The 14,321-nt window shown below is 42.3% G+C and overlaps 2 protein-coding genes across 2 annotated transcripts; one reads left to right on the forward strand and one right to left on the reverse strand.

The window, feature by feature from the left end:
* Positions 1-1,288: 1,288 nt before the first annotated feature.
* Positions 1,289-6,745, reverse strand: LOC145470932 (uncharacterized). Its single transcript, XM_081454784.1, has one exon. It carries the CDS (start codon positions 6,743-6,745, stop codon positions 1,289-1,291), a length of 5,457 nt encoding a protein of 1,818 aa, XP_081310910.1.
* Positions 6,746-8,814: 2,069 nt separating this feature from the next.
* Positions 8,815-11,244, forward strand: LOC145468438 (putative aminopeptidase W07G4.4). Its single transcript, XM_081452154.1, has 3 exons — positions 8,815-9,351; positions 9,884-9,947; positions 10,424-11,244. Exons 1-3 carry the CDS (start codon positions 9,347-9,349, stop codon positions 10,556-10,558), a joined length of 204 nt encoding a protein of 67 aa, XP_081308280.1. The 5' UTR covers positions 8,815-9,346; the 3' UTR covers positions 10,559-11,244.
* Positions 11,245-14,321: the final 3,077 nt, after the last annotated feature.

Consider the following 14,321-nt stretch of genomic DNA (forward strand, 5'->3'; position numbering starts at 1 on the left):
GTTCCCTAGTGAAGTTTTTAATAACTATCCAAATCAAGCTTTTTGTTCCTTCTGTAAGGTGACACAAAAGTTTTTCCGCATTCTGCGCGTTTGAAATAACTTGTGACGAACAAGAATTTTTCACTCCCTTTTTTTTTTGTTCGCGGCGCGAGTTACACAGAGGTACCCTAGTTAGCATAACAAATGAGACCACATAACAATATTCATTGTGGACAAGATTAAGTTATAATAAACAAAACAAAACGTAACAATAAACAAGTGTATAAGTAGAGTGTGTCGAATGATACGTTAATTAAACTCTTTCTTCTCAATTCATTTAGCTTTCCTGATTATTATATAAACCTAGCATCTTTGAAGCCATATTCGTCATATCAATATATGTGTTATTTCAAGGTCCTAAGCACATCGTTCTAGAGTTTGTTCCTGCTGTTAATTAATAGTCTAATTTGCGAAGATCAACCACAGTCGATTTCTTTTTTACTTTCATATATATAATGTTAAGCCCAGGGAGTTTTAAACAAACCTCTTTCTTTAAATTTACACCGGCTAAGCTCCTTTGTCCATTGTACCACGTGCTGGTATAGTTACCTTTAGCACAAAAGAGTGTTTTCCGCATTCAGACGAAAATAATTCTGGGCACCCTGAGGAAAATAATACTTGCAAAAAGAACACCCTTGTACGCTTACTTATCTGATGTCTCTATCTTTTCAGTTTTTTATACAGTGAAACTGACCCCATTAAGTTTAAACACACGAGCCCCTCGCTAGTGTCCTCTGTTGTCGCTTATAATTATAATTAAGCCAAGGTATTTTTCAGTACAGAAATGAGGGATAGGGTTTGGAACTTAGCGACGGCTAGTGTACGTTTAGTTAATATGGAGTTTAATAATTGAAACGCGGGGTGGCTAAAAAGCTAAAGGGCGCTAAAGGATGAGTATACTGTAGGGTGCTGGGCAAGGAATCTTTAAACGACCAAGCCATTTTGTTGATGCATGTAGAAAACGTATTCAAACGACACTTTCGTAGATAAAGACTCTATTCAAAGACAAAAAAACTCCAGAATACAATTCAAGAACAACGACTTCGCATTAGTTTTGCATTCGTTCCCTTTCAGTTCAGTGTTCGAGGGGGGTCAAATCGTGTAAGTCACGTGACAAGCTCGGTCCCAGTTTTCAACACACTCCCCCGCGTTGATTGACGTCATCAATCAAAGTTCAAAGTTCATTTAAAGTTGAAACAATCTTACGAGCATAAACTCTATATAACAGAATGAACTCAATACATCTATCTTAGTCAGAATTCACGACGACAACTGGGACATCCTCGTCCCTCACTACTGTAACAGGAACATTTGCCACTCGGGGCACAGGGTTGGCAGTTCCATTATCCAACCTCACTTCCAGGGGATAGAGCCTCTGCAATGGGCGTCTCCATTCCGCGGTTGGCGAATTACCAGACTTGACTCTCACCACTGCACTTCGAACATGACCATCTCGACCAGGAAGTAATCGTTCGATCTTCCCAAGCCGCCACTGCTGTCTCGGGGTTTTGCTCTCATGTAGACACACAATATCTCCCACTTGCACTTTACGGACAGAATTTGCTCTCTTTGAGTAGCGATGGTACTCTCTAAGTTGTGTGAGATACTCAGACTTCCATCGGTTCCAAAAATGATTCAGTGTTCGCTGTAAGAATTTGGCTCTTCTTGTAAGTGTTCCCTCAGTTTGATCAACTTCGTTCGATGAGTTCTTTGATGGTACTGACAAAATTCTGCGGCCCACAATCAGGTGTGAAGGTGTTAATGGTTCCTCCATTTCATCGAAGACATATGTCAAGGGTCGTGAATTCAAGGCTGCTTCCACTTCTACAAGGACAGTAGACAGCTCGTCATAGTTTAACCGGACATTTCGTATGACCTTCTTCAAACTCAACTTGACAGATTTTACTAGACGTTCAAAGAAACCACCCCACCAAGGGGCCGCTTCGACATTGAACCTCCACTGTGTACCGTCGCACTGACAATATGCCTGCACTCTTGAATCCTTAAATGTTTTCCCATTGTCACTGACAATCAAGACAGGAATTCCTCGTCTCCCTTTAAAGCGAGTAAGGGCTCTGATAAAACTTTCCGCACTCAGATTTGGGACAAGTTCCAGATGAACAGCTCGGGTTGCAGCGCACGTGAACAAAGCTATATAGACCTTGTTCAAATCTCCATTCTTTGAGAATACATCCTTGACATACATGGGCCCAGCGAAGTCCACTCCTACTCGAGTAAAAGCAAAGTCATCGCTCAATCGAAATTCAGGAAGAGGTGGGGGAGGAGGAACTGCATAGCTTCTGCCCTCTAACTTCTTACAAACAGAGCATTTTCCTATCGCAGTTTTCACAGTCTGCCTTCCTTTTGTTACCCAGAATCTTGACCTTAGCTCTGTGAGAGTGTCCCTCACACCATTGTGAAGAACCTTGAGATGACAATCATTTATCACTAGGTAAGTTAGTCGTGAACATCTTGGAAGGAATATTGGAAAACGAGCATCATACGGAATCGGGGCATTTTTAAGACGACCACCACACCTCAGAATTCCCTTGTCATCTGTAAACAGTGATAATGAGATCTTGACCTGGTCAAAGTTCTTGTTGTTGTATACAGATTTCTGAACCTCCTTGATCCAAAGCTCTCTTGCACAATCCACCTCTTCATGCCTTATTACTCCATCCACTAACCTCTTCTTCATTTTACTTTGCTTGAGATTAGAAACAAATCGCACAACATATGCAGTGACTCGCACAAGTCTTTGAAGACTACTGAACCTTTCCAAGGGAATGATGCAATCAAGATTTAGTGACTTTTCTGACGTCACCTCTCCAGAGGCAATGTTTGCAAGAACTGTACCATCATGCTGCTTTGTGTGGCTGTTACAGCTTCCCTTCTTCAGTTCTAGGCAAGGATCTGAATCGTCACTTGTGACTTCAGCAGAGTTCATTGCAAGACTTGGCCACCACTGCTTTTCCTTTCCAAGGAACTCAGGACCACTCCACCACAATTGGTTGGTGATCAGTTTCGAGGTCATCGTACCACGTGAGCAGATGTCAGCTGGATTGGATTCTGTGGGGCAATAATTCCACTGAGTTGGCTTTGTAAGTCGACGGCTCTCAACCACTCTGTTTTGAATGAATTGCTTGAATTCTCTGTTTACACCCCAAATCCACCACAGAACAATTTGAGAATCTGACCAGAAGAACACAGCATCAACTTCCAATGTTCCGTCAAATGCTGTCAACACAGTATTGACCAGTCGGGCCAGAACAAGAGCACCTAGTAACTCCAATCGAGGTATGGTTTCTCCATTTATCGGAGCAACTCTGGTTTTTGACGATAAAAGCTGGGTGAAGACAGTTCCAGTAGTTGTTTCAAGGCGTAAATACACAACTGCTCCATAGGCTTTCTCACTTGCATCCGCAAAACCATGGAGTTGAATGCTTTGTAAATCTCCTGATGACAAGCCAAGGTGGTAGTGTCTCCTCACTTCCACCACCCCCACCTTCTTAGCATCTTGAACAAGCTTTAACCACTGTTCATGGATGAATGAATCCACGGGGTCATCCCAACCCACTCTTGTCTTGCAAATAGATTGAAAGATGATCTTCAGTAGAATGATGACTGGACTAATTAGTCCCAGGGGATCATACAACTTGCTTGTTGTACCAAGAATTGCTCTCTTCGTAACTGGACAAGTATTGCTAGTTTCTAGTGGAGAGGCCAGATCCAAGAGTAACAAATCATTTCGTCTATCCCATCCAACTCCCAGTACTTTCAGTTTTGCTGCGCTGGGGTTCTTTGACGTCTCAAACAGGGAACTCGAGAAGGTTTGATCTTCCTCTTGAACAGGGTGCTCCTTGACAGACTTGCTTGTAACTTGAGAAGACTGGCTTTCAGATTGTTCAATTCTTTCCTGAAGGGCTTCAGAGTTGGAGACCCATTTTCTCATATTGAAGCCTCCGCTCTTGAAGGATGACTTCAGATTCTCATACATCTCGAAAACAGAATTGTCAGAATCATCTCCACCAACAAAGTCATCCACATACAGACTTTTCAGAACTCTCTCAGCAAATTCTTTGGGGATGTCAGCAGAAGTCAAGTGATGACGAATTGTTGCATTCAATAGGAACGGACTTGCGGAGACGCCAAATGCAACTCTTGCAAATCGATAAACTTGTAGGTTCGGGTGGCTGCTTGTGACATCATCAACCCACAGGAAACGAAGATAGTCACGATCTTTGGGGTGAACTGAAACATTTAGAAAAGCTTTCTCAATGTCTCCTATGAGGGCTGTCTTGTGAGCCCGGAACCTCAGGAGGATGTCATAGATGAGGGGAGATAGTGGTGGACCAGCATACAAACAGTCATTGAGACTTGATGTGTTCTTTCCTGATCGTGCACTTGCATCATAAACAATACGAAGTTTTGTGGTGTCCTTGTCCACGCGAATCACTTCATGACGAGGAATGTAATGTACTTTTCCCACACCATTGTTGACACCTTGATCCACAGGTTCCACAATTCCTTGTTGTTGCTGATCTTGGATGACATCATCATAGTGCTTTAACATCTCGGGCTTTAATTTCAGACGTTTCAGTAGTGAGACCAACCTTGATTTGCACAAAGCAAAATTATCTGGAAGCAGCTCATGGTCCTCTTTGAAAGGTAGCTGTACTTGATATCTTCCTTCAGTGAATCCAACTTCGCTAACAAATTTGTCATACAGAGACGAACCTTTATCTCGAATGCCAAGTGACTCATAGTCCCAGAATTTTCCAAGTTCAGAGGCGAGTTCATCTTGACCGACGACACTTGCTTCCACTTTCAGTACATGCGTCGCAGTAAGATTCACAGTGTTACCATTGTCACGGTTAGACACAATCATAGTGGGTCCGGAGAGGACATATCCTAGCTTTGTAGCAAGAGCAACAGGTTCCCACGGTGCACCTCTCACAATAGTACCTTCGACCAATGACCAATAATAATCAGCACCAATGAGAATGCTGATGGGCAAATCTCTGCCGCCACACCTGTCGGCTAAACTGAGGTCATGCAGATGTTCGTAGCTAGACTGAGCAAGCTCTGTGGGTTGTTGGGTCAGAGGGCCACATATGACTGGCACCACATAGGCTTGAATGTACACAATTGCATCGCATCTGGTTTTGATACCCACTTGAACAATTTCACATGTTCGTAGCCTGGCGTCAGACTCACCAAAGGTTTTGATTAGAAGTGACTCTCTACCAATTACTGATAACCCCAGTTTGTCTTTAAGGTCCTTAGTCATGTATGATCGCTGACTGCATGAGTCAAAAACCAGACGAACACTTAGTGGAAAACTGTCATTATCCGGACGCACAACTTCAGCGGTTGCGGTTTGCAACAACACCGACCCTCTAGACTGATCCACATACATACTAGTAGAGACACTGGCCACATGTTCTCGATCTTGCCCACCCAGGGTTGGATCAGGGTTACCACAAATTGCTACATGATGGGCACCTTGACATTTAAGACACTTCATAGGTGCTTGACAGTTACGTGCCAAATGTCCTTGCTTGAGACAGAGAAAACACTTGCCCTTCCTTTTAAGAACTTCCCTTCTAGATTCAATACTTGTGACAACATTACATTTAGAGCTCTGATGATTTTGATTACAGAATGAGCACCAAACACGAGGAGACTGTTTATTCTCAGAACTGTCAGTGTACAAAGCTGATGTAGAAAATGGCGACTCACCTCTCTGATGTGAAGGCCTGGAATCCTTGTTATTGACAAGACATTGTTCTCTCAGTTGCAGTTCCTTGTGAAATTCACCCAAAATATCTTTCAGATTCCATGTCTCCGATTCCAAATTTCGTGTGATAGCGATCCGAAATTCCTCCGGTAATTTCTGCATAACGATTGGTGTCAAGAAGCAACCATACATTTCAGATGAGATTTCCATACTTTCCAATCCACGAACATGAGATTCCACTGTGTCGTACAAGCTTCGGAGTTTCTTTACTTCGCTTATCGATTCCACCTTGGGGAGTTTAGTGAGCACTTCCATGTGGCTGGAGATCACTATCTGTCGATTTCCGAATCTTTGTTTAAGCAGTCCAACTGCCTTTTCGTAGTTTGCACTCGTCAGGGCCAGACCAGCGATCGTACTACGCGCGGTGCCAGTAAGAAGTGACTGCAAATAATTGAATTTATCCACTGAAGACAAATTTGGGTTCTTATGAACCTCAGACTCGAAAGATTCCCAAAAGGGATACCAGTGTATGGGATTTCCGTGAAACTTCTTAAGCTCGAGCTTCGGCAACTTTGCCTTCGAAACGTGATCTTGAGAAGTTCCCGCGCTTTCGGAAGGAGGAAGTTGCGCCACAGAAGGGAATTCCTGACTCTTACCCCGCATTTCGTGAGCTTCCAAAACAGATTCTAACTCAACAATACACTCCTGAATGGAACTCATTATGTCACAGCTCTCAGAGACTTCGGTATCGATGGTTTTTACGTCGTCCACCAGCTCCACAATTTCGCGGTCGAGCGATTGAAGTTCCGACATTTTCGTTTCAAGGGCGGTTCGAAGAAATTTCAGCCTTTTCACTCCGATGGAATTGCCTTCAGAGATTAGCCCTTTGGCTTGTTCGATAGTTTTCTGGACGAACTTTCGGTGACCATCGCGAAATTTTTTCAAATTCCTCAATTTCGGCGGCATAATTGGTCGCCCACGTGCTTTCAGCTAGTGCAGCTTTGACTTCACAACAGCTTCCTTTGAGACGTTCTTCACAACGCTAGAATCCCAGTTTCAATTCCCGGGTCTCGGCACCAAATGTAGAAAACGTATTCAAACGACACTTTCGTAGATGAAGACTCTATTCAAAGACAAAAAAACTCCAGAATACAATTCAAGAACAACGACTTCGCATTAGTTTTGCATTCGTTCCCTTTCAGTTCAGTGTTCGAGGGGGGTCAAATCGTGTAAGTCACGTGACAAGCTCGGTCCCAGTTTTCAACAATGCATACTATTTGTAAAACGTTATTCCTACGTTTTTTACGTTTCAGGCTTTTGAAGCCACAGGGTTTTGTAGCGTACATCGATCAGGTTTAATAAATACCTTTGCTTTACTGTTCTTGCTGTCATCTGCGTAAGTGTTCCGTATATGTTCACCGCAGTTAATCTCGTCCTCGCAGGCTTCACAGCGGTATGTAAACACAGCAGCACGGTGAGAGGCAAGTCTGATAAATGTCGATATTAGACCTTCGCACGAAAGCTTTTACCAAACTATCCATTCTCTTTCAAAATTGCGTAGAGCATCACACAACAGCTTAGCGTTTGTTTAGAAAAGTTTATAAGTTTTGCAAGTTTCTTGTCACATAATTCTCAGTTACATAATCTTTATTGTCGAATGCAGGCGAGAGTACTACTGATCATCAATAAATCTTCTTATCAGGCCTCGTTTTAGATTAAACCATATGCTCACTGTTGCTGGTAAAAATGTCTAACCAAAAATAATTTTTTCCGCAATCTTTTACCTATCGGTATCGTAGCTATAAAGAAGGACACAAAGGCCTCGTGCTGTCATGCCGCTAAGAATTAACCAAGCCTTTGGGGTGATTTCATTCACGGCGGTGCCCAATGTAATCAAAGAGTTCTCGGTCCTGATCGGGCTGATTGATTTAAACAGTTAAAATAGTTTGTTGACAAAATATCCTTAACGCTAATACATGCAGTCTATAAGCTGCCGTGGCAGGGCTATGTTTCAATATCTACCCGACACGTGGATTCCGTAACATTTCTCCAGATGGAGCCGGAGGTTTCATGACCAACGACGAAAATCCTTGTTCGTGCTGTTAATACTGATATATCTTAAAACCCTTCTAAATGAGGTTTTGTTATGAATTTCTAAACTTGAGCAATATGAGATGAATTTTAAGGTACAAAGTCTCTTGAAACATCCTTTTATGATTTCAAGGGAACAACTACACAATACAGGGTCACTTTTGAAGCTGCATAAATTGGCTTGGCAGTGGATAAAAGAACGAGGAATAATCTATATATGCGTTAAGTCCTAGCTCTATGTATTTAGTAGCTCGTTTGGCTAGGCAGTGGATGACATCTAGTCCACCTTACTCCTTTCGTTGTTCCCGTCGTGCGCGAAAGCGCTAGAGCGACTGGAGCATCCGCTACTAGCTTTCCTATCTTTGTCCCCAACAGATGTAGAACTACAACATATCAGAAATCTTTTTTTATTAGAACAACCAGAATCTGGAGCTTACTCACCGGCAGAAAGGAGTTAGCTAATGCTACTCTTACTAGTTTCAAATCTCTTCTTTATGACTACTTCTCTCGTGCTGTCAAAATGAACTACAATCCGGACAATCCTTGAACGTTTAAATCCATGTGTTTGAATTGCAACTCCACAAGATTTCTAGACGTACCAATAATACGCTGCATGTAATGTGGTTTTTCTTTTTTTCTTTTTACATATATTTTATTTCTGGGCCCGCAATTATTGGCTACTTAGCTGTTGCGATGTCCCTGCCAAACCTCTACATATTGATTGTAATAGATTTTTTTTCTTTTCTTTTTTTTGTATCATAAAGGCAAAGCTAATATAATAAAAAAATAAAAGTAAACAAAGGAGCAAACGAGCCAAACGGAGCCGGCTCATTTGGTGGATGATTAAATTGGCCCTGTATTCTGTAGTTTAACCAATTCAAGTACAGAGCAACCCCTATAATGGGGTCCAAGCCGGCAGAAAGTTATAGACTAAGGAAGGGTGGGAGGGGAGGGAAAAGAAAAGAAAGGAAAAAGGAAGAAACTGCATGAGCCCTCTTCCGCTTCTCTCCTGCAGTCCTCTCCTCTACGTACCTCTTTCCCCTCCCCTTAGTAGGAAATTGCGTAATAAGATATAGTTCTGTAAAAGAAACAATTCAGCTTTGTCTCGTTAATGATTAGCCGTTTTTTCGTAGTTTGCTTTTGTAAAGACAAACGGATAAAATATTCTCAGTACATTGATTCTTTTCCATAATTTGCACTTTTCACGCAAATTTAATTTATTCAAGATTCATCGCACGTGACAAAATTTTCGTTCGTCAAGCTACGTTTCCGCAGAGTCGCCGAGCCAAAGAGGTGGAAAGATGGACTACGACTTTTTTAACGCACAGAAGAACAAGAAGTGCCTTTTGTTTTATCCGAGAAATGTTACTAACGAGAGACACACTTGTGGAACGTTGAGCTTGGAAATGGCCTTCAAACAACTCGGGTTCATAGCGTGCAACAAACGAGTCAATTTTGCTATGGGTGGTTCTCTTTATGAGGTAATTTATTGTCTGAATATTTTAGTACACTGAAGTCCGTGTGTTTAGTTCTTTGTGAGGCCAGTGTTGTTGCTTGAATTTAGTAAGGTTCGAACATTTAAAATGTATTGTAACATGGCGGCCATTTTGAATTTTAAAGATTCGCTTTCGAAATTCTACCTGGTGAGGTAAATGAATCTAAAACATACATTAACAGATCCTTTAGAGGGTAATTTTGGCATTCAGTAAGAACTGGGTAGACACATAGGCGGAGTCGCACTCCTTTGATTCTACTAGCTGGCTACAGGCAGCCTGCTTATTGGGGACACCCAAGACTAATGTGTACTCATCATTGAAAATTGAACATATAGATTAATCTAAATTTTACTCGACGATATTTACAACATTGAGGAGAAATATGTACTTTATTCTCATCACCTGACTGCTTGATAATTTATTGTTGTTGTAAGGAGAAACTTGATTCTGATCCCTTATTTTGTGCTCTGTCAGCTGGACACTACATGTAATAACAGTGTAACAACTCTCCCTCCAGCCGTACCTCGAGAGGACATCAGTTCCCTGCAGCGTTCTTCATTCGAGCATCAGGATTGGATAAGGTTACTACAAACATTTGTGTATTGATCAAGGTTTTATCACGTGACTCTGGCGAAGTGTGCATTGTGATTGATTTATTGCGCATGCTATATCTCCTCGTGGGTGTACGCTGACGTATCGGATATGTCTTTCGCGCGCCTTGAATGCTTCACTCATCGCTCACAGTCACTTCTCGCCAGAGCATCAAATTTTTGATTTTAAGCAAAGATCTTGCAACATCAATAATAAATCGGCTGTACCGAGCTTTGCCAAAATGTCGTCGGAAAGGACCATTATGTATTATCCACAAGAGAGGTTAGTTCAGAAACCTTGCTTCTGAAATTTACTTTCTAGTGAATGAGCTAAAGAGGAGGCAGACTCTCGGAATGAGAACAGCTGTGCAGTTTCTAGATAAAATCGATTTTTTTTATTGTTTAGGATAGACTTTTGATTTCGTGAGAGAGCTGCCAATATTGACAGATTGTCTTTGTCCTTTTAGCATGGTATTAACTCCAACAAGCCACTTTGCTTCTCACACTTTGACATTGCTGGATTAAGTGGCGATTTCCCACAAGTACCAACTGGTGCCCCTCTGGCTGCCATGGCGGAACACTTCTTGAAAGACCACTGCTAAATGGATCATAAGCTCACAACACAATTTTACCTCGTTAGAGTTAAAACACCGTGATAATGTCAAGCTTTTTATAGCTCAGCTGCTGATAGCTTTTGTTTTTGTTTTGCTGAAATTCTGATTATTTGTAGGTAAGGACAGTCGGGGGACAATAGAGCTAGAGACTGAAAGAGTCGCCTTAACGTTTGTAATGATCCAAAACTGAAGTTTAGATGCAAGATTTTTCAAACAATTGTACGTGAACTGTTTAAGACTGGCCTGTGAAACGAACTGTCTGGTCTAAGTTAAACCTACAACTCGCTTATGACTTTCCTGATATAAAAGTTTTAACATCTCTCAAGTCACGTAAGAAAGTCGCAGTGAAAAGTCGCACTGTCTAAATCCACTCTTAGACATCAAGAAATGAGAAATTTTGGTGTAGCGGATAATGACACTATTCAAAAGCGAAAGAAAATTTAAGATTTGAGCGATGACAACTTTTTTTTTTCGTTGAGTGATAGGGAAAGTGGGGAGAAAGACTAGCAAAATCATATTTGCAGATCGTATAGAAAGTATGCAGAAAAAGCGCGACAAAATTTGATACAAATATATTGCTAGGCTTTTCAAGAGTTTTTTGCTAGATATTTAATGACAGGATTTGTGCTAGGAAATGAAGAAATTCAATAAAATGACAATCCTATTCTTGACTATGGAATTCACAGACTTAGTATTTATTAATTTTTTTTTACTGTCATCCCCAGCTGTTCAGATAGAAGGCTTTACAGCTTATAAATCACTATCCAGTGGATAGCTTGGTTTGTTTTGTCAAAAATCTACATGCGATAACCATTTATCCGGTGAATAACGTTATCCACTTGAAACTTTGAACAACTGGGTTTTGAAGTTGAGCCGCCCGACTCCAAGCTACCACTGAGAGGGCATGACTGAAATCGAGGCTGTCTTCTTTTGAATTCAGTGAAAATCCTTTCAGGCCCCATAAATGCAAAACAAAGTTTGAACAGTTACCCCATGTCCCAAAATGTTGAAACACAAAACGAACTGACTTCTTAGTATCATTTATATGGTCGCATTAGGGTTTCACCCAATGAGTAGAATGTTTCAGCCACGTAAACGCGCAACATATATAATTATGCAAGGGGGGAGAAGGAATGAACAAGTAAACGCGTGGAGAACGTTGAAGGGGTGGATTAGGAGAAGAATGATGGAGCAAACGGCGAAGGATACAGAGAACGCGCGACAGAGTGAGTAGGGAAAACCCGTAGGGAAGAGAAAGAGGAACACAGGATAAAACGAATGAGGGAAAGTATAAGAAAAGCCGCAGGGACTGAAGACACAAGAACATACGGGGAAATGTATGAAAAAACGCAACCGGGAAGTCGAGTGAACAAACGAAATCACTGACTAGAAAACGTATTGAGCAACGACTGGTGGGGAGGGGAGGGGGGGGCAATATAAAACGCACAGGGAACATGGAGAGTACCTACACAGGACGTCATTTCAGGGGCTTCCCTCAGAACTTTTCCCGTGAGTTCCCTGGTTAATCCTTCCCGAAAATATCCACTAGGTGACCTACCTCTAACGAAACCTGCTTCATTACAGCGCCAACAGACCTTTAACAGATTAAACCAAAGGCGATTTGAAACAGGAGTAAACTTCAGGCTGGAAGTGGTATTCAGTGTCTCCACAAGCACTTATTCCTCTTGTACAGGCCCTCCCGGCTAAGAGTGACAGGTAACTCAGGGGACAAGAATATGGAAAAACTTTGAACGAAAGACGGAACGCGGGGGAAATATTCTCAGGAAAGCCCCTGAAACGACGTTCTCACGTGTGTGCTGTGTACGTACCCTTCACGTTCCTTATGCGCTCCTAGTAACCCCCCTCCAACCACCATATATTACCAGTAAGTTCTACGTTCGCTCACTGTAGTCCTCCCAGTTGGTGCGTTCTCTCATACCTTTCTCCATGTGTCCTTGTAACTTTTCTGCGGGTTTTCCCGATGCATTTCCCCATACGTTTCGTTGTGCATTGCTCTTGTATTTTCACTGCAGATTTCCCTTTCAGTCTCTTGAGTGTTCCCCCTACCCATACCCCTTTTATTCCATCGTTCTTTTCCTAACCCGCCCCCTTTCAACGTTCTCCATGCATTTACTTGTACATTCGTTGTTTCCCCCTAGCAGAGTAAAATTTATCATGCAAGTTTGCGTCAAAGCACGAGAGATTCTTTAAGAGAAACACACAAGAGGAATGTATGAGTGACGAGTGAAGGTACAGAGGAATGTACGAAGCATCAGACAAGGAAATTCATAAGGGAACTTATGAGGTACTCCAAAGGGAAATGACGATAGAAGTTACCAGAGAACTCACTGCAGAACTCACGAGGGAAATATGGAGGGAATTGCTGAACACCCTAGAGAACTCACGAGCAAACGCACTAGCGAACTAACAGGAGAAATCACCAGAGAACTCAGGAGAGAATTGCCGAACACCCAAGGGAGCTCACGAGAGAACCCGAGGGAACTCACGAGCAAACGCACTGCCGAACTCACAGGAGAACTCACCAGGGAATTCATCATGCAGGGAACTCAGGAGGGAAATCTGGAGGGAATTGCCCAACACTCTAGGGAATTCACGAGGGAACTCGAGGGAATTGACGAGCAAACGCACTAGCGAACTCACGGGAGAACTCACCAAGGAACTCAGGGAGGAACTCAGGAGGGAACTCGGGAGGGAATTGCCGAACACCCTAGGGAACTAACGAAGGAAGATATGAGGTAATTCACGAGTAAACGCACTAGGGAACTCACGAGAGACCCACCGCTAACACAAGGGGAACTCAAGATGAGTGAAACGACAAGGGCTGGGATTGAAAAAGTATCTGACTGAAGAATGGTTCGTCCAGTCGCTCACTTCTCGTATTCGAGTCCCTTAGGTAGAATGCCGCAAAATAATTATTATCCATAAATTGTCTTGGCTCAACTTCTTGGGAACGTAATAGGGGAAAGATTCGATGGCTCTCAATAAAGCAGAGAGGAGAATTGTAAAAAAACACTTAAGTTTCACACGAGGAGGGGGGGGGGGGGGTAAAGGGCGAAAGTTAAGTAGGCATTTAAGCTCCCCGAGTAGAGCCTTTACGGGAGCCGCGCGCCCAGGGGATAAGCTATTGTATGAAAGGGTATCCATTTCTTTAATACGCGCAATCGCTTAATGTGTCCAAAGTCAACCAGTTTCGGCGCTCAAAAGTAATCAACGTTTCTTAATTGGCTGTCATAATGTTAAATCATTTAATTTCGACGAGTAGCAACAGCTACATTACTACGGTAACTAGAATTTGAAAAATTCTCAGTCACGAAATATTGTCTAATGTGGGAAAATTTGGCTCAAAAGTGTCAACGATCTACATAACAGGTTTAAGTCCTAAAAGTAATAAAATACACAATTTCTTATTCCTGTAAGATTTGCTCTGCTGTTACATGCGCGCATTTTCTCCAGAATAAGGAACACTAATTTCGCATTAAAAAAATGATGTTATCCCTCGCTGTTAACTAAGCGCGTGAGGAAATGACAGTAACTAAGGGGTAATTTCTGGCTTCAGTAATGAGTACCCCCCTCTAAGACTGCTACTCCATGTGCTTTCACTAATGTAGCATGAGTATCGGGCGGGTAGTATTACCTCAAGCTTTCTACCCACCTCCTCCCGTCTTGGTCTTTTCGTCTCTTTGCTTTATTATTACATTGCTGTCGCAGTTCATTGGGGGTTCAGTGCACT

The sequence above is a fragment of the Orbicella franksi genome, chromosome 2 (genome assembly GCF_964199315.1).
Source record: "Orbicella franksi chromosome 2, jaOrbFran1.1, whole genome shotgun sequence".
In the NCBI taxonomy this organism is placed as follows: domain Eukaryota; kingdom Metazoa; phylum Cnidaria; class Anthozoa; order Scleractinia; family Merulinidae; genus Orbicella; species Orbicella franksi.

What these genes read in the sequence shown, in the direction of transcription:
- LOC145470932 (XM_081454784.1), bottom strand. Translation starts at nt 6,745, where the DNA reads ATGCCGCCGAAATTGAGGAATTTGAAAAAATTTCGCGATGGTCACCGA.
- LOC145468438 (XM_081452154.1), top strand. An exon ending in GAGCATCAGGATTGGATAAG is followed by an intron (nt 9,948 to 10,423) that starts GTTACTACAAAC and finishes TTGTCCTTTTAG; the next exon opens with CATGGTATTAACTCCAACAA.